General features: G+C 50.2%; 9 protein-coding genes across 9 annotated transcripts in view; 1 reads left to right on the top strand and 8 right to left on the bottom strand.

The window, feature by feature from the left end:
• Positions 1–3: 3 nt before the first annotated feature.
• Positions 4–1,314, bottom strand: CEM1 (fatty acid synthase; the record flags this gene model as incomplete). Its single annotated transcript, XM_018856929.1, has 1 exon — positions 4–1,314. The coding sequence occupies one exon, from the start codon at positions 1,312–1,314 to the stop codon at positions 4–6; it is 1,311 nt and encodes a 436-aa protein (XP_018714724.1).
• A 2,818-nt stretch (positions 1,315–4,132) lies between these two features.
• On the bottom strand, positions 4,133–5,340 carry METBIDRAFT_121046 (uncharacterized protein). Its single transcript, XM_018854169.1, has one exon. The coding sequence runs from the start codon at positions 4,874–4,876 to the stop codon at positions 4,244–4,246; it is 633 nt and encodes a 210-aa protein (XP_018714723.1). The 5' UTR covers positions 4,877–5,340; the 3' UTR covers positions 4,133–4,243.
• A 1,353-nt stretch (positions 5,341–6,693) lies between these two features.
• TCP1 (chaperonin-containing T-complex alpha subunit) lies at positions 6,694–8,358 on the top strand (the record flags this gene model as incomplete). The annotated part of the gene is made up of 1 exon (XM_018858633.1): positions 6,694–8,358. The coding sequence occupies one exon, from the start codon at positions 6,694–6,696 to the stop codon at positions 8,356–8,358; it is 1,665 nt and encodes a 554-aa protein (XP_018714722.1).
• A 263-nt stretch (positions 8,359–8,621) lies between these two features.
• On the bottom strand, positions 8,622–9,844 carry PCL2 (cyclin). The gene has a single exon (XM_018854167.1). The coding sequence runs from the start codon at positions 9,694–9,696 to the stop codon at positions 8,866–8,868; it is 831 nt and encodes a 276-aa protein (XP_018714721.1). The 5' UTR covers positions 9,697–9,844; the 3' UTR covers positions 8,622–8,865.
• Positions 9,845–12,141: 2,297 nt separating this feature from the next.
• VCX1 (Vcx1p) lies at positions 12,142–13,383 on the bottom strand (the record flags this gene model as incomplete). The annotated part of the gene is made up of 1 exon (XM_018858632.1): positions 12,142–13,383. One exon carries the CDS (start codon positions 13,381–13,383, stop codon positions 12,142–12,144), a length of 1,242 nt encoding a protein of 413 aa, XP_018714720.1.
• Positions 13,384–16,162: 2,779 nt separating this feature from the next.
• Positions 16,163–18,484, bottom strand: ERG1 (squalene monooxygenase). Its single transcript, XM_018854168.1, has 2 exons — positions 18,169–18,484; positions 16,163–18,134 (listed from the first exon to the last, which is right to left on the bottom strand). The coding sequence occupies exon 2, from the start codon at positions 18,063–18,065 to the stop codon at positions 16,587–16,589; it is 1,479 nt and encodes a 492-aa protein (XP_018714719.1). The 5' UTR covers positions 18,066–18,134; positions 18,169–18,484; the 3' UTR covers positions 16,163–16,586.
• A 2,980-nt stretch (positions 18,485–21,464) lies between these two features.
• On the bottom strand, positions 21,465–24,441 carry GCD6 (translation initiation factor eIF2B catalytic subunit epsilon; the record flags this gene model as incomplete). The annotated part of the gene is made up of 6 exons (XM_018853755.1): positions 21,465–21,605; positions 21,687–21,738; positions 21,782–21,956; positions 22,013–22,117; positions 22,295–22,637; positions 22,660–24,441. 6 exons carry the CDS (start codon positions 24,439–24,441, stop codon positions 21,465–21,467), a joined length of 2,598 nt encoding a protein of 865 aa, XP_018714718.1.
• Positions 24,442–24,627: 186 nt separating this feature from the next.
• METBIDRAFT_36439 (guanine nucleotide exchange factor) lies at positions 24,628–25,389 on the bottom strand (the record flags this gene model as incomplete). The annotated part of the gene is made up of 1 exon (XM_018856738.1): positions 24,628–25,389. One exon carries the CDS (start codon positions 25,387–25,389, stop codon positions 24,628–24,630), a length of 762 nt encoding a protein of 253 aa, XP_018714717.1.
• A 1,193-nt stretch (positions 25,390–26,582) lies between these two features.
• The window catches only part of AMS1 (alpha-mannosidase), a 3,343-nt gene continuing 2,883 nt past the window's right edge, over positions 26,583–27,042 (bottom strand). The window contains exon 2 of the mRNA XM_018855661.1: positions 26,583–26,671. Coding sequence (XP_018714716.1) covers positions 26,663–26,671 — 9 coding nt within the window. The 3' untranslated portion in view covers positions 26,583–26,662. The remainder of the gene's footprint in view (positions 26,672–27,042) is intronic.

Genomic DNA, 27,042 nt, shown 5'->3' with positions numbered 1-27,042 from the left:
ACCTCACGAGTATTTCGAAAACACAACACTAGAATTCACGCCCCCAAATCCAAACGAGTTACACAACGCATGCAGAATCGTCTTTTGCCGGCTATGCTCTGGGACATAGTCAAAGGCCGAGAACTGCGTGGCATCGTCTCCTTTATGGCCACCTTTCCCGGTCAAATTCAACGTAGCAGGAATGTTCCCAGTCTGCAATGCTTTCAAAGTGAATGCAGCCTCGACTGCGCCAGCCGCACCGAGAAGATGCCCAATGGAAGACTTGGTGGAAGAGACAGACAAGTCCTGATGGCCCGCGAACAACCGATTGATGGCGTTGTTTTCGGCACGGTCGCCAATCACTGTTGACGTGGCATGTGCGTTGACATACCCAATCTCGTGAGGGTCTACCTTTGCGCGCTTGACTGCCATTTGCATTGCCCTGAACGCACCTTCGCCTGATTCCTCGGGTGCTGTGATGTGGTGCGCATCGCCACATAACCCGTAACCAGTGACTTCGCCATAGAATTGAGTCACACCACGAGCAAGCGCATGGTCAAGTTTTTCCAAAACCAAAATTCCGCATCCCTCGCTTAGCACGAAACCGCTCCTGGCCGCGTCAAACGGCCTTGAAGCAGCAATAGGGTCATCTTCGAAATCCGTGACCACCGACCGTGCCCGGGAAAACCCGGCAAGAGCCAAGGGGTGCAAGGAAGCCTCAGTGCCTCCGCAGATCATGACATTGGCATAGTCGTTTTGAAGGAAGTTATACGCGTCTCCGATGGCGTTGAGCCCGGTCGCACACGCAGTTGACACCGAGTGAAGGGGGCCTTTGAGCCCGTGTTTGATGGATATGTTTCCGGCAGCCATGTTGTTCAAAAGCTTGGGGATGAACAATGGCTGCACGCGCTTGTAGCCCGCGGAATCAAACGCAACTGAGTTGTCGTACACGTCCGCAAAGGAGCCGATGCCCGAGCCAACAGCCACGCCGACGGTGGTTTTATCGATGGAATCGGTACCCGTAAAATCTAGCTTTGCATCGTCCACGGCCTCTTGTGTTGCTACCAATGCATACTGGGAGAACAACGCGAGCCGCCGAGCCTCGCCGGGATCCAAATGATCTAGCACGTCCCACTTCCCGTCCTTGACACTGCCCCTCGGTACCTGGCCCACGACTTTTGAAGGAACCTTGCTCCAACCAGCGGAGTCGTAATCCGCAAAGCCCTTGGTCGAGACCAATCCTGATTTCCCGGCCACGAGATTTTGCCACGTGTGCCTGAGGCCGACGCCTAGCGGAGTGACGAGTCCAATCCCTGTGACGACCACTCTTGTCATGACTCGATTCGGTTTTTTCTTATACAAGCTGGGGCGGATGCGAAAACGTAGGGTATAATTTTCGTAATACAGCTTCGTCTGCCGCTTTTTTCAATGTTTCTCGTATGCCTTTACGCGGGCTGATCCAGATGGCTGAAACCCGGACTGCGACTCTAGTAGATGCAATCATGCAGAGTTGACTGCGGGGCCAAGGAAAAATGCGGGATTTGGAATGTTAGCCATTCAGCCGGGAGACTGAGGGATTATGCAGGCCCGGGTATCTTGCCTTGGCCCCGCCGTAGCGATATTTGCAGCCAAGCCAATGCCTAAACTTATGGGATTTAGGGGGTTGGAATGAGGCAGTTGGATAAGTCACAATTTGCCTTCTTACAGCCAGAAAACGCGGCTGACATCAAAGGACGGCAACAGCTCGGGATCGATTCAGATCCACTTATGGGCACTTTCCTCAGGCCGATTGGCTTTGAAAGGGCCCTGTTGAAAATTTTGATCAGTAATAGTACGAGGAGAATATTGAAAGTTTCGGCTTGGCCCGCTGTCAATATTGAGTGGGATAGCAATGAACTTTGGAATCCTATATTTTCGCTGGTCGGGAGTTTTAGATCTGGCGAAGAAAGAAGCCGTAACCCTTGACATAATTTGGATATGACAGGGATCCCAGTTTCAAGTCTCAGGGTTTTCTGTTCTGTTTTTCAGATTTAGCAGACCAGAAGAAAGGGGCATGTTGCCGCCGGTTAGCATTTTGGTGGTGAATCGCGCAAATCACCTTTTGTGGCGCACTAAATTACAGCTTGGGGCACAGGAAAAAACTGAGATCCTGAGTTATTTGGAAATGTAGGCATATAATGAGATAATTACTTTTATCGTTCAGGATTCGAAGTCTTGATAGAAGTGAATGATGTATTTCCTTTGCTAGGGCCCTCGCGAGGAAGATGGTCAATTCTTTTGGGATGGATGTGTCCAAGTCCATATCTATTATCATCGGCTGATCTGAATTTGAAGAAGAATCGGATTTCTGGTTCTGAGATTGAGGGACTGCACGAACAGTATGCTTCAACAGATGATACTGGTGCTGATTAGAGATGCAGCATTTCACATTTGAAACATCGTCATGAGCAGCAGAAAAAGCTTCCCGCTTGAAACTTATGATTTGAACTCAGAGACTTGCACTCACAATATGTCCCAGCTTAGACTAAACTATATGAATGTTCTAGTTCTGAATGAATATATACGCATATATTGCATTTTGCCAAATTATTCAAATGTTCCTCGACTATATCTTAGAATAGGAGAGACTTTAAGGAGATCCAGATATCTAACCAAATCAAGTTTTTTTTTCCCAAGCATTGCACCTAAAACTTGTTGCGTCCCTATCGAAACACCCTGATGTCGTACTTTGTTAAGTGATTTGAGCGTATCAATCATCAGACATAAAAGGGATTTTGGTTAAATCTCTTTGGATAGTAGAGCAAGGACAGTTCATCAACCAAAATCTGTGAACGTAGAAAACAGTAGAGACGATGCCCATCAACATATATATAGCATCATGCGTCGGACACCGACTCCATACATATTGTCTCATACTTCCCGGGAAAAGAGAGAATGACTGGGTTTAATTGCTTCCAACTACGTAGATACCGAGCCAAAGAAAAATTGGCTTGGTTATTGTAACGTCATGGGCGTGACTACACTTGGAATATTGAAATACTACTTTTTCTTGAAGCTGATCCACAATCGCCAAGAAATTACATGCTCGACCGATTATAATATTTGTTTTGCTGGATACGATATCATATTTGGTGGCTATTCACTTTCTGCTTACTGTCTTTTTCGAACACATACTTTATATATTGTTATCTGTATATATTTTATGTGATTTCCCAGGATAAACAAGGATGAATTTCTCTTTTCTTACTACTAGCTTTTGTTCTCGCTCTTCTCGAAGTGACTTGTTTTCCATATCGACATGTTCGACGTTCTTCTTTCAAAAGCTTCAGGTACTAAGATATCTAAAACTCAAATAGGGAGAGAGCTGAGTTTCACACGGGAAGATTCAAAATCCACTACATACATTTATTCGCATTCCTGAAGTACAGAAAATAAAGATCCTTTTATGATGTAGATTTAACAACCTGCGACATTCATCTCAGCATGGTCTTACCCACGGTAAATATTTTGGATCCCCGGAAGATTCATGAAGCCAAAGCATACATTTTGATAATTAGTTACTGATCGAGAATAGTCGTCGAAGGAGTATTGTGGTTTTCATATGAACATAGTTTAGGACGCCGCTGGCAGGAGATTCTATGATGATTTGAGATTCAATGAACGTGGTTAAAAGCCACACCAATGTATTATTTGTGAAGTTTTGATAAGTGTTCTTTGCTCAAAATGCCTGTCTAGCAGACCATCAATACCCTTTGAATGCAAGGTCAGTGGCTCATATTTTGTAGTGCTTAGAGTAGCAGAATTGGTTGAAAATCCTTTCTTTCAAAAACTACTAATGATGAAGGCCAAAATACACTTACTTGAGTACGCTGAAGCAAAACTGGTGAAGTTTTGGCATCCATATACATGCTTTCCTGAAGGAAGTCTCAAAGCATACAAAACCTGGTGACGAGGTTCTCACCAACTGTTTCAGTGAAGCTAATGCGGAAGCCCACCGGAGGTTCAGAATATTAACAAACGTTAGTAGATTTACTGAAAGCATTATCAGCTCCTTTCATGGTAAGTGACCGTGATTTATCAGCGGTGTGTTTGGTTGGTCCTCCTTAGTCTACTTACCAAGGATAGAACATCTCGGCATAGCCTGATGAGTTTGCACATTCCAACTGGGCTTCTTATTTCGTTTACCGTTGAGTGAGCTTTTTGTCATCAGAGGTATACTTTGATATCTTTTTTATTGCCGGAAAAATAGAGACAAAGAGAAGTTCTAGGGAAAAGGCCATGCTGCTTTTAGCGACCTACTGTGACTCGTCCTCAATAATTCAAAAATTAGTAACCTTGCATTCGCTTGTGCTTTCCGGTAAGTCTCGACAGAACTAATTTTCGAGCAGAACTGTGAGCGGATGACACATAAAGTCTTTATTCCAGGCAACGGGTGATGCGGAGGTAAAGCCGACGTTGAAACGCTAATTAGCCTCAAAGAAAAATGCCATTCTCTGCCCAGTATTTTTATTTCTTGAGTCGTACAGAAAAAGTGGCAAGCGCTTTGATTACCTTCGGCCCATATACAATCAGCACAAGGCTGACCAAATTTAAATACGGTTTGGCAGCCACAAGCGCTTGAAATGTTTTGGTAGGATAGAAGACAGGAGAGGAGACGTATAATCAAAGGTGGAGATTGTGATGGATGATGCACTGGGGGAGACCGATGCTTTTGAGTTGCATGTTGCGAATGAAGCACCGTAGTCACCTGCACTGTCAAGAATGTGAAAGCAGGGGAGAATGGTAAGAGCTGTGTACACCTTTCCGAGGACCTACCACGGGTTTGATGGCTAGAGGGAAGATAGGTGGAGTGGATGCCATGGCAAGATAGTTTATAGGAAGAGTTGAACACTAACATGAGCTATCATCGTGGAAGCATAAGAGAGCCTATTGAGAGAATAATACCGTAAAAGAAGATTTAAGGCGAGCGGAGAATAAGTGTTCTTTTTCGTGCAGCTAAAGACGCGATATGAGGAGCAACAGAAGGAATAATTGTCTTTATGTAAGAGAGGAGGATGCTGTAGAAGCGAAATTCATAGAAAGATCAAGTCTTTAAGCGCTGTAGTAGTGAAAACGGAAGCACGGTGGGAGCTGTGGTGCTATATAATCACGTAGTAAGTGCTGCATCCCTGAACAGGGGACTTTTATACGTGAGACGAGAAAAGACTCAGCACTAGTTGGATACAAGACAATAAGACAAAAAAAGGAAATACATCAGAAATTAATGCAGTTTTCAACAAAGAAGAAATTACCGAAAGCGTTAAAGACTAAACGGGATTTTTATTTTAGCTGACATAAAGAATAGAGCGTAGCGGGTTTGGTATGGCGAGGCACGACGTACTTAAGGTTATAGTGACAGGGACAGGGGGGTGATAATAGTCATGATATATTATATATTTTATGTACCATTAACATTACATTCAAATATATAAAATTATTATGTATTCCTTAGAATTCAAAACAGAGAACAGTTAAGAGGTGTTGTGGAATGGGCGTCGTGGTAGTATATGGCTTCGTACAGAGCGAGACAGGAGAGGAACTGTACGGGAGACGTAAGACACACGCAACCCATACCTAAAAAGGCTTTACGCAAAAGCTAAGAGCATTGTGAGCTGATTTGCAAAGGAGACTAAATGCGATAGAAGGTCTGGTCTAGAATCCGAGAGCCCAAAGAAACTCAACTGAGACTCAATAAAAATTGACATGTCAAATGAGACAAAACATAGTGATGGCGTAAGGCGAGCTGCAAGAGTAAGCAAGAGACCAAATGTATACTGCAGGCAAGTTAGAACAGGCCGTAAACCCAAGAACAAATAGGGAGGTCAGAACAATGATGGAATACGCATTCAGAGCTACCGCAAATTAAGGGACACTGAAATTTGCAGTGGTGTAAAACCCAGATAAAAAAACCAGAAAGCCACAAAAACAAGCAAACACAATACAGCTGCCGCATCAAAACCAAGTCGGAAAGAGCTCTGAAGACAGCGTTAGAAGCCGCAGTCAGGACTACAATCAAACCCGCACTGGAACCACGAGCTGCAACACCCAAGACAAAGGACCCGTCTGCTGTGGCCAGAATAAACCCAAAAGATCTGCAATAAAAAACAAAACAAAACAAAAAAAAAACATACACGCCGCTGCTCAGAGCTCGGCACCAAATCGCCGCCGCACCCCACAAGCTCGTTCACACGGTATAGTTACGTTATAGCCAGGGCCTGGGACCCACAATCGACGCACCGGTTCTGCCCAGGCCGCGTATGGACCGGGGCGTCGCCCGAACAAAGCGCATCAGCCAATTTAAAAAGCCAAGGCCCAGAGCCCCAACCACTAAGTCCACCCAAACAGCCCAAACCAACCAAAACAGCCAAACCAACCAAAACAGCCAAACCAACCAAATCCCCAAACCAACCAAAAAAAGAACAGAAAACAAAACCCCAAACCAACCAAAAAAAGAACAGAAAACAAAACCCCAAACCAACCAAAAAAAGAACAGAAAACAAACCCCCAAAAACCCGGAGACCGCCGACACCAGCGGCGCCCTGGGCCCGCGCCAGGCGCGGCGTGCCGCACCCAACTTCCCGTTTTCTGCGCGCCTACCGTCAACTGAAGCCCAAACCTCGCAAGCACCACCCTTCTTTCCTCACCCCTCCACAAGCACCCGCCCCCTATTGCAGCATGTTTTCGGCCGCGCGCTCAGACACGCTTTTCCTCGGCGGCGAGAAGGTCTCCGGCGACGACATCCGCAACCAAAACGTGATGGCCGCGCTCGCCGTGGCCAACGTGGTCAAATCCTCGCTCGGCCCCGTGGGGCTCGACAAAATGCTCGTGGACGACATTGGCGACGTGACCGTCACCAACGACGGCGCCACGATCTTGTCCTTGTTGGACGTGCAGCACCCGGCGGGCAAGATCTTGGTGGAGTTGGCGCAGCAGCAGGACCGGGAGGTTGGCGACGGCACGACCTCGGTGGTGATCATAGCCAGCGAGTTGTTGCGGCGGGCCCACGAGTTGGTGCGTACCCGCATCCACCCGACCACGGTGATCACGGGCTACCGCTTGGCGTTGAAGGAGGCCGTGCGCTACATCAACGAGGTGCTCCTGCAGGACGTGGCGGGCTTGGGCCAGCAGACGTTGGTCAGCATTGCCCGCACGTCCATGCTGCTGAAGATCCTCGGCGCGGACTCCGCGTTCTTTGCGCAGATGGTGGTGGACGCCATGCTCGCGGTCAAGACCACCAACCCGAAGGGCGAGACCAAGTACCCGGTCAAGGCCGTGAACATCTTGAAGGCCCACGGCAAGTCGTCGCTCGAGTCCGTGTTGGTGCACGGCTACGCGCTCAACTGCACCGTGGCGTCGCAGGCCATGGTCAAGCGCGTGGCCAACGCGCGCATCGCGTGCTTGGACATCAACTTGCAGAAGGCCCGCATGGCCATGGGCGTGCAGATCAACATCGACGACCCGGACCAGCTCGAGGAGATCCGCAAGCGCGAGTACGGCATAGTGATCGAGCGCATCCGCAAGATCATCAACGCGGGCGCCAACGTGGTCTTGACCACCAAGGGCATCGACGACTTGTGCTTGAAGGAGTTCGTGGAGGTGGGCGCCATGGCCGTGCGCCGCTGCAAGAAGGACGACTTGCGCCGCATCGCGCGCGCCACGGGCGCCACCTTGGTCGGCAACTTGGCCAACTTGGAGGGCGACGAGACCTTCGAGGCCTCCTACTTGGGCCACGCCGACGAGGTGGTGCAGACCAAGATCAGCGACGACGAGTGCATCCTCGTCAAGGGCACGCGCCAGCACTCGCTGTCCTCCATCATCTTGCGCGGCGCCAACGAGTACTCCTTGGACGAGATGCAGCGCTCCATCCACGACTCCTTGAGCGTGGTCAAGCGCACCTTGGAGAGCGGCCACGTGGTGCCCGGCGGCGGCGCGGTCGAGACTGCGCTGAACATCTACCTCGAGAAGTTCGCCACCACCGTGGGCTCGCGCGAGCAGATGGCCATTGCCGAGTTCGCCAACGCGTTGCTCGTCATCCCCAAGACCTTGGCCGTCAACGCCGCCAAGGACTCGTCCGAGTTGATCGCCAAGTTGCGCACCTATCACGCGGCCTCCCAGGTCGCGTTGAAGGACGACGTCAAGAGACAGAAGTACAAGAACTACGGCTTGGACTTGCTCAACGGCAAGATCGTCAACGAGGTCTCCACGGGCGTGTTGGAGCCCACCTTGTCCAAGGTCAAGTCGTTGAAGTCCGCATTGGAGGCCTGCATCTCCATCTTGAGAATCGACACCATGATCACCGTGGCGCCGGAGCCCGAGAAGGAGGATCCGCACCAACACTAATCTGGCTAATAATTTGGTAATAAAGTACATGCGGGTAGGGGCCGCGCACGCGGAGTGGTCTGTGCTGCGACTGGCCTTGCGGTGATGGTCGTTGCGGGAATGTTCGTTGCGGTAATGGTCGTTGGAGGTTGGGCACCGCAGAAGGACGTCTTCAGGCGGGCCATACCCACCATCGCCATGGAAGAACGGGCCATGCCCACCTTCGCCATAAAAGACCTGGCCAGGCCCACCGTCAACAGGAAGAACTGGGCAGGCGCATAGAAATGCCTGCGCAGGCGCATCCCGACCTTGCCCTGCACCGCATACACTGTGAGCCTGAAATGAATGTATTTAAGCTATAGCTTTCTATAAAAAGTCTTGTGGAGAAACGAAAAGAAACGGGTCGCAAACAAAAGCAATCGGGAATGTTGTCTTGCGCAACAGAAGAAGTGAACCATCGTAGGAAACGCCCGGTGGCTCGGTCAGGTGTCCAGCAGCTGAGAGAGGCTCGGGCGCCCCGAAGCCCTTCTACACGTACTGTTGGTACGCTGTTCTTGGCACCGCCAACGTCAGCTGCACCTTGGTATCGTAGGCATGGGCCCCGCGCACATTGAGCGATGCCGTGGATTTGTCTCGGAGAGGCGTGCGTGGGAGAGACTCGGCCAAGCTGTACAGCGAACTGGCCAGCTTGCGCAAGGAAAGCATGGAGCTCGAGCTGTAGAGAGAAGATTTGGACGAGTCGTAGGACGCAATCGAGTTGGTCGAGTTGGTGTACGAGCTGGACAACCGGTAGTACTCGGCCTTGGCCAAGTCCTCCGCGTCCTGCTTGCGGCGGAGATCGGATTTGATGTCCGCCAAGAACGGCTGCAACGCCACCATTAACTCGGCCTGCGTCACGTTGAGGTTCCAGTTCAAAAGCGAGATGAGCTCGCGCTCCACCAGGTTGACTTCCTCGTTCGTGAGGAGCCCGTCGGTGTACGTTGTCCAGTGCTTGTTCAAGGGGCTGGAGTCATTTAGCGTCTTTGCGCTTAGGATGAGAGCAGCCAAGAAGATGCGGTGGCGCGTGGTCTCCATGCCCACCGCGTTGCCCGGCAACACGTTTCTGAGTCTGTTCAAATACACGAGCGACGTCATGAGCGTGGGAGTCTGCACGTTGGAATAGCTGATCAAGCGGCCGATGAACTTCTGGAGCAGCACGTTTTCCTGCGTGGGCGCCACGAAAAAACGGCCCATTTTCTCGGCTGCTTTCTTGGCTGGCTTGACCTGGATCACCGACGCCGTGGTGGACGCCAAGATCTCCACCATGGCCGAGGACACGGGCTGTCTGGCGAAAATGCGCAAGGCTTCGTGGTCGGACATTTGTTTCTTTTGTCTTGGGTCTGTGTTTGGGAGTCCTGGGGAATGTCTGTGCAGCAGGGCGGGTCCTGGCAAAGAGTCTGGGGGATGTCAAAATATGAACGTCAGATGTTAAAGAACGAACGTCAGATGTTAAGTACAAACGTCAGATGTTAAGTACGAACGTCAGATGTTAAAGTACGAGCACCGGCAGATTTTTCAAAGAACGAACGGCAGATGCTCAAAGTCAGGTGTTCAAAGTACGAAAGTCGGGAAGTGTTCAAATAGTCGGCTGCGGTAATCAAAAGAAGGGACCCGGGATGGACAAAGGAAGGACAACGAAGGTCAAGGATAGTCAAAAGAAAGATGTCGGGCTTCTAAGAAGAATTGGCCGTGGAACGAAAGCAGACTCCCGGCGCTATATACTGGTGCCTACGCAGTCCAGTCCACCAAGCCACGCATTAGTCTTGACGGCGGCAGGACGTCTGTTTGTTTATCTCGCAATTTCGCAGGGGGCGATTCGCGTCTGAAGCCTGGAATATTATATGGCACTGGTCCTCGCGGTCGCGAGATCTGGTGCGGCGCGTCCCACGGTGCAGGCGCGCTGCGTGTCTCGTGCCGGTGACACGCCTGAAACTGGGGTGAAACAAGAGCACCCAATTTGCCTGTTCGGGCGTGGGCGGTATACAGGCATGGCGCAAGATGGGATGGGATGGGGAAGAATGGGAAAGGATGGTTGGATACGCGAATGGTTGGGATAGTTGGAGCGTGTCCGCCAGAGGTTGTCCGAAAGGGATGGCACTGATTGGCAACAACACAGCTCAAGGGGTATTGCAAACATCTGTAAGCTGCTGTCCTTTTGCGTTTCAAGAACTTCGTCTTTGCACTTCAGATCCTTCTCTCGTTTCACTGGCCTCATTTCATAGTACTCGTGTTTTGCTAAACCCGGGGCCACTCGCGCAAGTCGCTTCATTAAGCCGCCTTGGGAATTGGGCGCCAAATCTCCAATATGCCGCTGGGCGGAACACGCGCGTTTAAGGGACGCTGGGCTCGCACAAGAGCGTGACGCGCCGGGCGCCTGTGTGCAGGACGCAGCCGTTCACTGCCTAGTCTGGGGCACCCCGATTAATTGACCAAAGGCCGGTCTTACATTTCTTGTTTAGTCAATATGTGTGCTCGCTTTAGAGGGCCCATATTCGCAACTTTTTTTTATTTCGATGGTGATACTTCAAGGACGCACATCGGCGAGACCGTTGATGCAATGGAGAATAGACCATTCTAATGGGCTGTGTGTTCGCGTTGGTCATAGACAAAGATAACAATCGTCGATTAGACGAGAGGATGTCTACGATGCCTTGCATTTCGTGTAGCTGGTCCCACTTTCCAATAATGCGGTGGGTGTCGAGAGACAATAGCTTATTGCATGGAACAGAGAAAACGCGAGCACTCAAATTTGCATACACCGAAATCACGTCGAGACGTGCCAATGTCTTTGTTCGGGAGGAAATTCATTTGCACCATTATTGCCATAGGCTTCAAATACAGGATCGCTTTCTAGATTTGCCAGCTCTTCGCCGGATGTCCTGCTATATTTGATGGGCATGCGAGCAGATATTGAGTGGATGCAAGGGCACTGCTTTGGCCCTAACCTGGGCCCGGTTGCGAAATGCGAAACCAGAATCATTTTCCTCTACAGCACTACATTTGGTACTTGAACAGAGATTGAACTTGCCAACGCACTAAATTCCTTGGTCTAATTACCTAGGTTGGTTCTGGTGTCATTGAAGCTTTGCCCCAGCAGCCCATGTGAAATATAAGAACGTCTCCATTTGCTACTTGGCAAACTTACTGGTCCACTTCTTGAGGAATTGCTGCACGATTGACCAACCCAGAATAGTTCTCGAATTAGCAGTGGAATACAATCCGAAATAGATGCTGCATGGTTACCGACTAGAATTGAAAAACTGGCTCCTTGCCTGTGATCGGCATCAGAATAACTGTCCGCAGAATTTCATGGGAGGGCATGCTTGCCAGAATACCATCGACTGCCACGTACCCCGGAAAGTCACACCCATACATGAATGGTTAATTTGAATTTATACGGGGCAACCATGATGTCACAAACACCACTTCGTCTTTCTACCGGACTTGTGCGTTCTCGATGCATCCCTGTCTTCGCAGCCGGTATGATATCTTTAATTTCTCGAAATAACTAGAGTCCAGGGTATTGGAAACACATAGGTAATAGGTGACGAGTCTTTCACTCGCTCAACTTAAAAAATTTCAAACTAAACAGACATCGAGTATTCTCAAATCCAGGGTCCCTCTTCATCACGACATGTGCCGAAGCCCACGCAAATCAACTCACAATCTTTCCTTCGGCATCCACGAAAGCGTGCACTGAATTCTGTGTTCTTTTTCATAAAACGGGTCTTATACAATCATAAGAATTAAAGGTCAACAGTCGACTCAAGTGGCCACCGAGTCTGGGTAGTAGAAAAATGCCAAAGCAACAATCAAATATGTGCTCAATAGCATGGCACCTTCCAACCAATTAGACTCCCCATCGAGAATCACCAAATTGGTGATGAACACCGAAACAAACATGATCGCAGTCTCAAACGTCGAGAAGTACAAAGACATGGGCACATCGATAATCCAGCCTGTGATGACCATGAACGGGGTAACAAAAAGCGCAATCTGGAGCGAGGAGCCCACGGCAACACCGATTGCCAAGTCCATCTTGTCCTTCATGGCAACGATGATTGCAGTAGCGTGCTCCGCGGCATTGCCGACGATTGGAATGACAATCAAGCCTATGAACGTCTTTGACAATCCAGACAGCTCCACAATGTCGTCGATAGAGCCCACCAAGTAGTCTGCACAGAAAGATACCAAAACCGTGGCTGCCACCAACACGGCCAAGGCGCCGACAATCGACAAGTGTTCTGTCTCGGCTGCGCTTTCCTCGCCTATGGGCACAGACGTGGTGATAATGGCTTCTTCCTCACTGGACTGCTCCTCAAACAACGCCTTGTGTGTTTTCAACTGGAACACAAGATACAAGATATAGAGCGAGAGCAAAATGATAGCAACGCCCCTGGACAAGCTGAGGATCTTGATGTCCGAGTCCAAGTCAGGGTCCGGGAAAACGCTGCCTTCCTTGGGCTTGGGCATGGCAGCGTGAAACGCCGCAGGCACCAAAAGACCGGCGGTGGCCAACGCCATAAGTGACGACATGGTCTGTGCCACCGTTTGATTAAAAGTCTGCTGCACACGGGTAAGCCCGCCCGCCACGAAACAGCAGCCCAAAACCAACAACAAGTTCGACAAGATTGATCCGAGCATCAGTGCCTGGACGATTCTGACCTGGTTATCTTTCAAGGCAATAATCGACACAATGAGCTCCACCGCATTGCCAAAGGTGGCGTTCAAAAGCCCGCCGATTGTTTGGCCCGTGTGCTCAGCAAGCTCCTCTGTAGCAAAGGCAAGAATCAGGGCAAGGGGCACAATTGCAAGGAAATTGACCCAGAAAATCGCATTCAGGCCCCAGTCAAGAATACCTGCCAAGAGCCCCAAGGGCACGAACACGAGGAGATAGTTTACGGGCGATGACTTGATTGTCAATTTGGTGCCCAAAAAGAAGGACGACACCCAGGAACCTGGTCCTGAGGTCAACTTGCGGCTCAAAAGCGGCAGGCGGTCAGACATACTATAGTGATGGACGGGACTATTGTATGACGATGCCAGATTTGCTACTTTGCGCATCCGAAGCTTGCGCCCCGCACGTGTGCAGGTGGGTCGCAGTGAATTATTACTCGAGCTGGAGAAACATGCCTTTGTAGAGGGCGGCCTGAATTGGATTATTGGGACTTGTACAGTGACATGGTAAAAGAGGATAAAGTGGGGGCTTGATATGCTTGACTACTTGGGTTACGAACTTGGCCTGCCATTTCTTATCTTGTGGAATGCCCTTCGTTCGCAGCAGAACATGTTAATTTCGAGCTGCACATACGCAGGACTGCCAGCCGCAAGTTATACTAACGTCCCCGAATAGTGGGTCTGGTAATCTGGGACTTTTCACGAAGCCACGATACTTGGCTTAAAAGTGCTAGCGTCTGTCGAACTCTTGCGTTATATATTTGCTTGTGTAGTTTTAGCGCATTCATTATGGCAACAGGTTAGAACCGCACTTGTCCGGCAAATGACGTGCCAGATTGGGTGAGCTTAAGTATGATTCAAACAGAACGAAGTTGTACTTAACGGGGAAAATACACATTCAATTCAATCGTAGTAAGATCGCTTGGAGATTTCGTCATCGCATATCTGTCGCTCCTAAAGTCACATAATATTCCGGTGAGGACAATGACTTACATACGATAAGCTGACCTGGTGACATGTCACGGTATAATTTCTGCTTCAGCCAGATCTTCTTAAGTGTGGGTATAATTTGAGACCAGTCAATTGAGTTCATTCAAGCCCAGCCGGCTCACTTTTTGGGTTAAAGTGTGATTTGGGTTTTGTTAGACTTCATATATGCATCTTCGTTCATTTTGGTCATCTAACGCAATTCGTGAATTTCGTTTCATAAGCAGTTACTTCTCAGTCTAGGCATGAGAGCAAATTTTATTGATTAGTTTTTGCTCGTTGTTAATCGTTGTCATCTAGGTTGAAGAAGACTTTAATTCGTTCATTTCGAAAATAACCGCGAGAGGTGCACAGGTCAAATTATCCCAAAAACCTTTTTTGAGCATACTGATGCTTGATCTAGAAAGCTTCAGACGCATTCACCGCATTACCCTTCGTTTCTATAATCTTGCGACCACGTCACTATTTCTGCCTCAAGATTGGACCATTATTATGACCTTCAAGGTCAAGAGTACCGCATTTTCCTTGCTGATTTTCAGAATAAGTATCCAGCTGGGTGCACATGCTGGAGAATACTTATAGTTGGGATCCAAACTTAATATCTAAATTTGTGCTATCAAGAATTTTTAGATGAGAACATCCTTGACTTATTTGTATTTCTCATCGCAATTGTCGTGTGCCATGTTTCAACAGCCAAGCAACTACCAGCACCGCCCCATCTTGCGAGCCACTCCAATGAAGCCACTTTATTATCCGTTAGACCCGAAAGCAGTGTTCAAGAGCCGAGACTGGGTACTCAAAGCTTACAAATTTTGCGTGACATTTGCCCCAGTAATTTTCAACCCCCGTGCCCTGTCTCGATATTAAAGTATTCTACCTTACTGTCACCGAGATAATCTCCATTCCCAAGACGCAGCTGATAAGTGCTTTCCCCGGTAGACCACTAACTTTGAACAAATCATTGTAGCTACTGCGTCTTTCAATTAAGCGATCATGTCAGTTTCATCAGTGATGTCTAAAGGTATAGCAAGCCCTATTAAAAAAAACGTTAATCTAGAAATCAGACTTGGATATGACTCACCAAATATCAGCATCTACATTCAGAAGGACCAAACAGCAGCCAATACTTGCTGCAGAACACGAGAGACATTCATATTTGTGACCGTCATAAGAACAGTCAAGCAAGGAAGAAGGAAGAATTCACAGAGATAAAAACACTGTTGACCGTGAGTCTAGGCTTGATTGTTAGACTCCAAAAACGCAGAAAACTTCACTTCATCTATCATGACCTGTGTGCTTCCGGCGAATGGACCGTCAGAAGAAAAAGTAACCCTCATTCCAATGACAGAAGAGATTTAAAAGTCGGCTCAATTGAAGAGGCATGCTTAAGGAGACGGGATGAGAGTATGGAACCTCCCTTTTGAGGTGAACCAGTCAAGTAGAATTGATTTAGCGGTAATCTGTAATTTGACGCTCATAGACCTGAAAAACGAAATGTAGATATGAAGTATTAAAGGACTCGCAAACTTGCACTCAACCAGATCAATTCAGACAAGTTGGCCAGTGCAAAAATCTAATTTGAAGTAGTCCGTCAGAGGACGTTTTATGGACATTGCGGTGAGTTGTTACCCTATGCAAAATTGTCAAAAGCCATTGAGCACCAAGATGTGCTGTAGGAAACTCTCTACTTAAGCACATCTATTATTGTATAGTAAGAAACACGTTTTTGCTAAATACTCGATGAGAACCATTTAGGTTAAAGTTCATCACGATCTCAGATTATTCGAGTTCAATGACCTAGTCACTGTCTATTACCCGGCGATGTTCAACGGAGTGTCACAATACGAGTATCATTTGCAGCAAGGGCGCCTTGCTATACACGTTAAGCCACGCTATCGGTTTAGCCCGCGACATGCCTTAACAAATCAATATTAGATGATGGTTCCCGCAAGAGAGCTAGATAGATTTGTCGACTGTCGAGAGGTATCTTGACTAGTTTCGAAGTGAACCACCAACAAACAGGAGTGCTTTTGGCGCATATAAAGGATGTTCCCACAATAATGGTCACTTGCAAAGATTAAGGGTGCTAAGAAGAACCTCGTCTGGTCTTGCTACATACCACCGAGCTTCGGAAATATCATTCTTGGGAAAGCAAGGTGGCGGCTTGTAATCGGTGGTACTATCGGCAGTGACTTCCGAACGTACAGGCCAACTGCACGGGCTAGAGTATCGTGCATCGAACACAGCCGGCTGTTAAAGAGACCTGGCGCTGGAGCACAGAGAAGCGGGTGAGATGAGCCCCGTCCAGACTACTTGACGCTGGGCCACAGGAAAAATCAACGACACGCAAGCAGCAATCCGAAAACACAAGCTACAGGGATTTGGCCCAGTATAACTGAATCTTATTAGAGTCCGTGGGGCGGCGTGCAGCCTTGGGACGCCCGGAACAGTTCGTAGTATCTATGCGGCGCACACCACGAAGGCGGCGTCACAGGGCCGTCCCCGCACAGTTCGTAGTTTCTAAATCAGGACCAGTGCACGTCCCGCTACCGCACCAACTCCTTCCACAAGTAGGGTGTGAATACCACGACCGCCGAGTAGAACGCATCGAAGGCCTCGTAGAGCGCCACGGGGAAGCCCGTGACGCCGCGTGCCACGAAGTTCACGTAGATGGCGTAGAATGCCACGGAGAAGAAATGGTTGAAGAGCATCATCGGGAATGGCATCATGCCCGATAACAAGCCCATGGGCCCGTCCACGCAGTCGCCGCCGAGCAAGAAGTACTCGAAGCAGCCGCGCTGGAGAACCTGGAGGCCGCGCGTGTCGGCCGCGAAGAGCGAGTACAAGGCGATGGACAACACGTTGATCACCGCGTCTAGGTTCTTGCGCTTGCGGTGGAAGAGGCGGAGCTTCTGGTCAACGAGCCGCTGGTCGCCGAGGTCCACGCCGTGCAAGAGCCGCGCGAGGAGCGCCGTGTCGTTGAGGCCCACGGTCATGCCGCCACCCGTGAGCGGGTGGCGCATGTTGAGCGCGTCGCCCAACATGACGAAGCCCTCGTTGCCGCGGCCCTGCTCCGGCGCCGTGAGGTACTGGTTGGGCATGGCGCGGAACAGGCGGGCCGCCACCGCGGCCTCGAAGCTGGCGTGGAGCTCGCGCGGCAAGTTGGGCAACACCTGCGTGCGCAAGTACTGGACAAAGTCGTCGTTGGCCAGCGACGGCGGCCGCGTGGAGCGGTACGCGCAGAGCATGCGGGTCTCGGCGGCCGACACCTGGTACACCAAGACGGGCGCGTGGCTGCCCAAGATCACGTGGCCGTGGTTGGGCGCCGGCAACTCGGCGTGGTGCAACGCGAGCCCGACAAAGTACAGCCCCGTGGTGGGCACGTTGGTTGGCAGGTGCTCCTTGCGGAACTTCAGGTAGATGCCGTCGCAGGCAAAGGTCATTTTGGCGCGGTACTCGTGGACCGAGCCGTCGGCGGTCTTGACCCGCACGCCCACCACGCTCTGCGGCCGGCCGGGGGCACGGAGCAACGCCGTGGCCGTGCCCTCGACCCACGTCACGTTGGGCTCGCTGCGCACGATGCGCCGGAGGTTCAGGAGAAACTTGCCGTGCGTCAAGGACACGCCCCGCACGTTTTCGGCCGCGTCCCAGTCCTTGGCCAGGAGCACGGGGTCGTGCGTGCTCAACTTGTCGTTGCCGCCGAACACGCAGTCGGGCACCGGCACCACGGGCGCGGTTTTCTGGCACGTTTCCTTGCTGGCGTAGTCGATGACGATGGACGTGCCGTGGTACTTGATGTAGTAGCCGTCGACGTGGCGGGCGTCGATGTTGTTCAACGCCTGGACCAAGCCCAACTCTCGCAACGCCTTGACGCCGGCGGGCTGCATCAACTCGCCGACGATGCGGTCTGGCTCGGACCAGTCACGCTCGATGATCAACACCTTGTGGCCCTGTCTGGCGAGGGCCGTGGCCAACGCAGGGCCCACGACGCCTGCGCCGATGACAATGGCATCGAGGGGCAGCATAGTGTGTGTGTGTGTGTGTGTGTGTATTTGTGTATGTGTGTTTGTGTATGTGTGTTTGTGTATGTGTATGTGTTTTTGTGTCTGTGTTTTTGTGTTTGTGTATGTGTTTTTCTGTATTTGTGTTTTGTTTTGTTTCGTTTTGTTTCGTTTTGTTTGCCTGGTTTTGGTGGTATGAGCCGGTGTTTTTTCCGGGTGTAGCACAGCTGAGGTGCTGAGCTGATGGGTGCAAATTGTCCGCGGCCTGGGGCGGGAGCTCGCAGTGGCAAACGGGGCGATGCGTGGTGGGCGCTTTTTGAAGAGAGGGCTGGCAACTCAAAAGATAAATCGCACTGGCTGTAAATGTGCGGGATGAGCGGCTCTGGTCTGAACCCGGGCTCTTGACGGAAACAGACGGAACACTGTGACAGATGACAGATCCCTTTTTGGGCTGAGACTATTGGGCTGAGAATGACAGTGTCGGCGCAGGCCAATGCAATCACAGTATTACGCCACTGATTAGGGGAATGAGCAATTGACGCCAACGCAAGAAGGACAATACCAGATAATATCAATACCAGTAAATGTCAATACCAGATAACGTCAATACCAGATAACGTCAATACCAGATAACGTCAATACCAGATAACGTCAATACCAGATAACGTCAATACCAGAAGAATGACAATCACTCTGTAAGCTTTATCGCACAAGAGGATCGCTCTACTAAGCCAATGATCGCACTAGCAAGCAATAATCACACCAAGACAGAAATCACACGGAGGGCAACAAATCACGTTCTTGCGGAAATTCACGGGCAGGGAAGGGTCAAAGAGGCCGCGTGTCGAAATATCGGGCGCCGCCAGCTGAGGTGCTACTGATGGCCTTATGTTGCTGCTGCCTGGGGCGCTGTTTCCGGCCCCACGCCTCGTGATATATACACGCTCGGTCCAAAAAATAGCGCCATTCGCACAGCGTCGTATAGCGCCACGCGTCACGTGACGGATGGCCCATATCTGGGCTCTCCCAACATACTCCATGGCTCCGGGCACTTCTATCGGGCACCGTTTGGCGCCATGGAATTGTAGCCCCGCTGCTTATTTCCCCATCCACGCCCGGCAAATGTACCATTTTTGGCGCACGTGCCTTCGTACCCGCCTGACTGAGATCAGCTGATATCTGCCCACAACTGTAGGCCATGTTGCCCGAGGAACTAGATACAGGCGTCCCTGTATCCAGGCAGCCCATTCGCTTATACCGCCTGCCCTGATCGAGCATAGCACGAGACATGTGATTCTGTATTGAGGGGGCCTGTCTAGCCCGAGACCATTCCCGAGGAAGAAAGCGGCAGAAGGACGAAGATGGAACAGATTGTAGGCTGCTGGCTCCGGGATGCGTCGCTGGCCCAAAAACATATGTAGAAACTCTGGGCCTGATATATTCTCACTCTTATTAGTGCAAGAATAGACGATCAATATTAGGGCTACGGACAAAAAAATGTTGATTAGGTATCGTGGGTTTTTATTATAGAATATGTGTTATAGATGCTCAGATTTTGGTCGAGGCGGGTCTTCCATTTAAAGCTGGATATCTTCTCGTTCAGGCTGGTGATGGCTCGCGACATCCAGACGCAGCATGGGTTTTCTTGGGGAGCTTGGGTTAAGCTCCCGTGAGAAGACATTGGGAAAACATGACTTTCGATGAAGCCGGCTGCTTTCTAGGATTCATGAGACTCCAGAAGGTTTGTGGATCTTTGTATTGCATGAAATCGCCTGCGTCGTGTTGCTGTGCGCTTTTAGGTAATGCTAATTGAAACATTGGAAAGACTTCTGCTGCGGACTTTTCTAATGCAAAAGCTGTGAATCGTTAGTTAGAATTTACTTCGATGGAATAATCCAAATAGTCACGTAATCCCGGTCAGAACCCTCTTCGCGGCACGGGTCTCGGAAGAAGACATGGACAGCAATTATTACCTAAGAACCTCATGTTCTGAATTTGGAACCATTAGCAGCATTCTTGGCATCTTTCAATTCTCAAACAATACTTCGTTCTAATAATGAAAGCTTGAAAGATGTCCAGAAATTTTCTTGTCCTTGATTAATGGATAACAGAGGCTCCAGGAAGGTGCTGATCAGGAACCCGCTTAGTTCTCTTTAAATAGCGATGAGAAGGTACATTCCGGGTTTAAGGTCGGCATCTTCGCTGAACAATTGCCCGCGAAAAGAAATATTGAGCAGTTGATTCCCCGTGTGAGCACTGGGAAATGACGTACATTATGAAGAACGTGAAGATTCGCAATCACGTATTTCTATAGTGACAGTCTGACGACAGGTGGTGCAAGGGAAATACGCTTCTGAATATGAACTCATTATGGGCACCCGTAGTTTCATGCGCATATCATGGTTGAGCTACTTGTACCCAGGTATTATTTCGAAACAGATATTCCTCTTAGAGTTATGTCAGAATATAACCACAGTGTTACTCGAGATGACGATACTTATCAATTGCACGATCCTAGGTTCCACACAAGTACATCCCACCTCTTAGCTCCTGGTCTTGAGGAAATTGAAGATGTCTTCGGCAAAGTCCATACCGGGATTACTCTCTCGAAATCATTCAAAAATACAGCGACAAGAATCAAAGTTCCGAGTATGTGAAGTAGATTCAACGCTTCGAAAATTGTTTCGCACCTGATGGAAAGTCGGGTCTAGTATTATTGGCATTCCAGTTTATACTACCGACCACTTACTCTGATTTGATGAAGTTTTGTCTTGCGTCTAAGAACTTGGGCTGGCAGTCCTGCCCCAACATGGTCATGTTCGCAGACTCAATGTTCCCTTTTGGGCGGTCTTGTTAGGATAATCTATCAAAACTCGTGCTTTAGGCATCATTTACCACTGTACTTTAGAACTTGTTGACTCTTGTACAACCAAATAAAATTCAACCTTTGTTCTATGGGGTGAATTACACTTTCAGCTGCAAGAATAAAGTTTTCCTCATACAATGCCAGTTTAATTCTTCGCTGAAACTTTGCGGAACGAAATTGTGTTCTTCCTTTTGGTGTTTTGAGTTCTTCTCTTCTCTAGAAAGTCTTAGCTTATACAGTTCGATCAAGAAGAATAAAGCAAAAATTGTCTCTAATATCCTATCTCATTATTACTCTCATGTATTATCGTTTTCTCTCTGGGAATGACAGACTTAGGTAAACCAGAACAATAACAAGATGAAGTTTGTTATTCAAATTGCGTCCTTCCATTTGTATCATTGCCAAAATTATACAGGGAAACTGGGCCGTTTTTTGCCTTCAATTCATCTCAACAGTAGCAGCAGAAGAAAGTGCAGTTCAGGCTAGATCATGTTCTTTATTTTGCGGTGATTTCTTGAATACTCACATCAGCCATCATCCTTTCGCTCCTTTCTACTTCAAATGCCCACAGCAAAGCCACCGCTGAAGATGGCATATACAATCAGGAAGTCAAATTTGAGTGCGATCAGATATGAAGAACAAGTATCAAGTTGGCATTCTCTCATTTGAAAAGAAGACATTTTAAAGCGCTCACGAAGCTACACCTAACGTAGGAGTCAGAAAGTTTGTACATCACTGTAACGAATCGTATCATCTCGAGGATAGATCAGTGACCTCACCTTGAAAAACTGAATTAGCAATTTTACATTAGCTGAGTTTATGGTACGTCTCCTATAAATAATATCAGTCCAAGCCACCAAACTCGCCTTCTTACCGAACATGTGCCATCCGCGTGCCATCATGACTCAATGAGATATACTGCAATGCAAAAAGATGTCGAATTGATCGAATTGATGAGACGAAACCTTTCGATAATAAATGCTCTGCTACAGGAATATGGGGTATAATTCTGAGGGCATGTCGCAAAATAAAATATTCAAGAGAGAGCACTGATACACAATAGAACATATAAAACACGGATTTACAACGAACCCCAATGTCATACCTAGAGACAAGCCCTCAAAAATCTCATACTGCTCAATTGAGACGTGCGGGGTGCCCTGTGAGCGGTATTTTGATTCTTCTGAATTTCGAACCAGTCCGCAAAGCACTGCAATTTGTGAGATTACATTTGTTCATGAAAAACTAAATAGCCTTTTCTTGGTCTGCACGCGGAGCAAATTCTTGATCTGGTCAACATGCATCTCTCGTTCATAAAACTCTCGAGCATGTCAACAGATATGGCGTCAGCAGTGCCCGCCAGACGCCCCCTAATCCTCGTCCTCACTCTCCTCCTCCGCGTCGCGGAGCCACTCGATGAACTGGCTCGTCAACTTGCGCACCCTGAGCAAACCCTCACTGGCGGCCGACAGCTCGGACTCCCACCATCTCAAGAGGTTGTCCTCGTCAATGATGTCGAGCTCGTAGAGCTGCCGAAGAGCAATAAAAAGCAAGACTGGCCCATGCTCCGGGTCTAGCGTGACACAGGTGTCCTGTACAATCTGGGCCAAGTCCACCTGCTCGTCCCCGTTGAACACCTGCCTCTCGAACAACGCGCCCCAGTCGCCAAACACCTTGACGGCCGCGTCCTTGGCGTTCAAGGTGTCGGTCGATATGAAGTGCACCACTCTCTTCAACATGGGCCACCCGCACCTCGTGGTACGTGACGTTGATGGACATCCGCAACGTGTTGAGCTCCAACAACGCCGTGTCGATGTCGTGGTTGTTCTCCATCGCCCTCTCCACGGTCGCGATGGCCTCCTTGTTGAAGTCCTCCTCGTCCTCCTCTTCCTCGGTAAACGCCCCGCCCTCGTAGTCCGTGGACATCATCAGCGTGGCAGACATCCGTCTGCTGTTGCGCGAGTTGCGGCGCATGGCCCGGCGCGTCTTGCGGCGGGTGAGCGACGCGATCGACTCGTCCGACACGTTGAGCGAACTGAGCTGGTACATGACGCCGGAGTAGTTCGACACGGAGTTGTTCTCCAGCTCGGACTCGTCGTCAAGGTCGCGCTCGGACATGTACAAGACGCCGGTGCCATCGTCGCCCACCAACTCGGTGTCGTTGGCGTTGGCGTGCGCCGCGACGTGCGCCGGCTCTTCGTCGCTGGCGTCGCTATCGAAAGAGGCGCACAACACACTGTCCTTCTCCAAGTGCTTGTCGATGATGCGCGTGGCCGGCGGCACGAACTGGCCCTCGCCCACGACGACATTGAAGCCGATCACGGAGCCCGGCGCGAGCGCCGCGCCGGCCTTGATGACCGCGTGGCTGGCCACTATGGCGTTGTCCACCACCGCGTTGTCCTCGATGACCGCGTGGTCCCAGATGTGCGAGTTTTTGATGACCACGTTGGCACCAATGCGGCAGTGGCGGCCAATCACGGACTTGGCGATCGCCGTGCTGGCGCCCACCGCGGTGCTGGCGCCGATGCACGTGCTGTTGCCGATGCGGCACGACTGCGCCAACACCACCTTCTCCTCCTTGTAGATGTGGTTGAACTCGTACTTGTACGAGGTGTTCTCCACCATGTTGGCGTCGGGCGTCAACGGGTAGCACCAGCGTGCAAGCACGTCCTGCGCCACGGCCGCATACGTGGCCCAGCTCTCCACACGCGCCGCGTACTCGGACTCGTGCGTGGTGTAGGCGTAGATGGTCTTCTTGAGCAAGTCCGAGGTCAACACGCCGCGCACAAAGTCGCCGCGGAGCGTCTGGTAGTCGAAGTTCTCCTGGAAGATCTGCGGCACGTGCGGCGAGCAGATGTCCACGCAGCAGTCGATGAGGTCGTTGCGGATGACAAAGTCGTGCTCGATGTCGTCCAAGAGCTCCGGGTCGATGGTGATCTGCGACCTCTTGCCCTCCGCGGGCGCAATGCCCTGGTAGTAGTGGCAGCGCTGGCTGACGCTGTCAAGCACAAACACCAGCGGGTCGAGCGGCGACCGCGCGCGGTGCATGGGGCTGGCCTCCGTGAGCACCATGGTCACGATGTGGTCCTTGTCCGCGGCCTTCTTGGCCTTGTGGAACGCCATGGCCTTCAGGAAGTCGATGTTGGTCACCACGTCGCCGGACACCAAGAGGAAGTCGCCGGTGATGATGCCGCGGTTGTCCAAGTCGCGCATGGCGTCGCCCACGGACCGCAGCTCCAAGCTCATGACCGTGGTCACGGAGAAGAGCGAGTTGTGCGCCCACCGCAGCTGCTCGATGTACTGCTGGATCTGGTCCGCGTGCGACGAGCACATCAAGTACACCTCGTTGACGCCGGCCTTGGCCAAAAACTCCAACGTGTAGTCGATCAAGGGCACGTTGGCTAAGGGGAGGAGGCAGCGCGGCCTGACCAGCGTGAGCGGCATGAACCTGGTTTCGAAGGAGTCCGTGAGCACGATGGCCTGGAGCCGCTCGTCCTGGACGATTTCCTTCTGCTTTCTGTTTTTGGGCGGCATGGCGCGGATCCTGGCTATTTGGGTGGGCCTGGCTGTTTGGGTGGGCCTGGCTGTTTTGGTGGGCCTGGCTGAATTTGGTGGGCCTGGCTGAATTTGGTGGTTCCTGGGTCTGATGCGCTCGGCTGGGCTCGCGCACCAAATTTTTAGGGCGTGCGCCGCTCAACCGCCGGGTCTTGGGCTCAGGCTTCACTCCTGCAACGCCACCATGTCAAGCACCTCCACGGAGCCCTCGCCTCTCTTCATCTTGTCGGGGTCCTCGCCCAGAAGCAAGTCCACGATTTCCTTGTAGTGGGACGGGTCGATGATGGCCACGGCCTCGAACAACTTGGCGCCCTCGTTCTCGCTCTCGATCCTGTGCACCATGGGCCGGATGTGTTCCTGGAACGCGTCCCGGACCCGCAGAAGCACGGTGATTTTGACCTTCATCTGCGCGCGTGCAATGGGGATCACCTGCGCCGAAATGAGGAGCTTGATGGCGTCGAGCGCCTGGAGCTTGGTGGCCTTGGTGGGGTTGAGGTGGTACTTCAACTGCCCGAGCGCCTTCTGGATCATGCTGGGCGGGTACCGCTTCTTGGACCTCGGGTTGATGCACTTGGTCAGGATCAAGTTGAGGAACTCGTTCTGCTTCTGTTGCAAGTTGGCACTTCTTTCCTTCTCGTTGAGCTGGATCTCACCCTTGTCCAAGATCTCAAGGAGAATCTCGTCATGGTTGGTGGTTCCAAACGCATTCAAAAGATCCTCGTTGTTGGCAACCTGGCCCTTGGACACGTTGGTAAAAACCAGCGGGATCTGGAGCACCTCGTCGAGGTCCTTCTCCACTCTCAGTCTCCAGTCCTGGACTTTGTTCTGGTAGCACGCAATCTCAAACCGCTTTTTCCCTTTCTTGATTTTCACAAGCGACACGTTGGTCAATCTGATTTGGCCCGATGGTTGGTTGATCATTCCCATTGTACGTATTGGTTGAGGAAGAAAGGTCAAGCCAAAATGTCTCTTGGGCTTGTATGTGCACAACCCGATGCGGCTGCTCCTGCGCCGATGACCGTGCTAATTCCACGCTAGGTCATGGAACCAGACATGTGCACGATTTCTTGCATGTTCCTAAAGTCTGGCATTCTCATCATGTGAAGTTGATCATGAAACCTGGCTCGTCCATGAAATTGCGCTTGTTCACGATTCTGGCTTGCTCATGCAAACGGGTTCATAACCAGGCCCGCTCATAATCCTGGCTAGCTTCCATCCAGGCAGCCCGTATTATCAAGTCAATCCATAAAGTCAAGCATAGCTGTAAATCAAACTAGCTCATAAAGTCAAACTAGTCCATAAAATCAAACTAGTTCATAAAGTCAAACTAGTCCATAAAACCAAACAAGGTCATAAAACCAAACTAGTTTATAAACAAATTCATAAAACCAAACGAGTTCATAAAACCAAACACAATCTGGTCACAGTTCGTGTTTGGACTACTGCAACACAACCTTGAACGTGGCAATCTCAAACCCCCGGAGCGATATCTTCACGCAGCCGTCCTCCACGTCCAACTCCTTTTCATTCTCTTCCAAGGCATTTGTCTTGAAGACTTTGTGCACCGCCAAGTCTTTCAAAGCAAGCTTTCCGGTGGAAGAGCCACCTAAAGACTCGTAGACACGGACTATGACCGACATGCGGCCCTTGTTCTCCACTTCAATGTTAGGATAGACATTTACGTCCTCGTCGGCCTCTCCTCTCTTGATCGCCGACAATACCAAAGACTCGTCGCCCGTGAGAGTTATCAAGTCAACCAAGGACTTGAACTTCTTTGGAGATCCGAAGGCGTGCAAGAGCTTGTAGTTGAAGTTGTGCGCCAATTTCACGACATCTGGCCCCATTCCTCCTCTATGAGGATACAACGCGTACTCAAAGTCATGCAGCCCCATATCAGCTTGATCATCCGGGGCCTTGGCCGAACGGAGAAGCGAAAGCCTCATCAAATTGCCATGAACAGACGCTCCATACTTGGAATTGTTCAAGACGGAAACGCCATAATTGTGCTCAGACAAGTCCATGAATTTGTGATGACACACCTCAAACTTAGCAACGTCCCAGGTCGTGTTGTAGTGCGTTGGTCTTTGGGTGATACCGAATTGAGTCTCATACAGAGCATACTGGGGAGTGTGGATTGTGACGGGAAATTGAACTTTCAAAAACTTGTAAAACTCGTGCCAGTCCACATGACACGAGAATTTCAAGAAATCTTGTGCTTCACAACTAATTTCGACTCAAGGGGGTCGCTGGAAACAGACAAAATCTCTCCTTTGGTCAAATAAGAGAACTTGTTGAGTGAGTATATCTCGGTGTCCCAGGCGGGGAAGCTTAACGGCTCATCATCAAAAAGCACGAATTGATTCCCAACACCACCTGTTTGCTTTGTGGCTGTTTGATCAATAATCTCTCGATCGGCCTTCAAATCATACAACGATTTGACTTCACCGTTTGCCGTTATCTTTGCTTCAAGGAGCCCATTGGTTAGAATAAATTCCTTGTTATCAACAGCCTTAATCGAAGCAGGGTACTTAAGCCCGCCTTTTTTAATAAAGCTGTTTGTACAGGTATCAAACCCAAGCT

The sequence above is a fragment of the Metschnikowia bicuspidata genome (genome assembly GCF_001664035.1).
Source record: "Metschnikowia bicuspidata var. bicuspidata NRRL YB-4993 chromosome Unknown METBIscaffold_1, whole genome shotgun sequence".
In the NCBI taxonomy this organism is placed as follows: Eukaryota; Fungi; Ascomycota; class Pichiomycetes; order Serinales; family Metschnikowiaceae; genus Metschnikowia; species Metschnikowia bicuspidata.
This window is presented reverse-complemented; position numbering and strand designations above follow the sequence as displayed.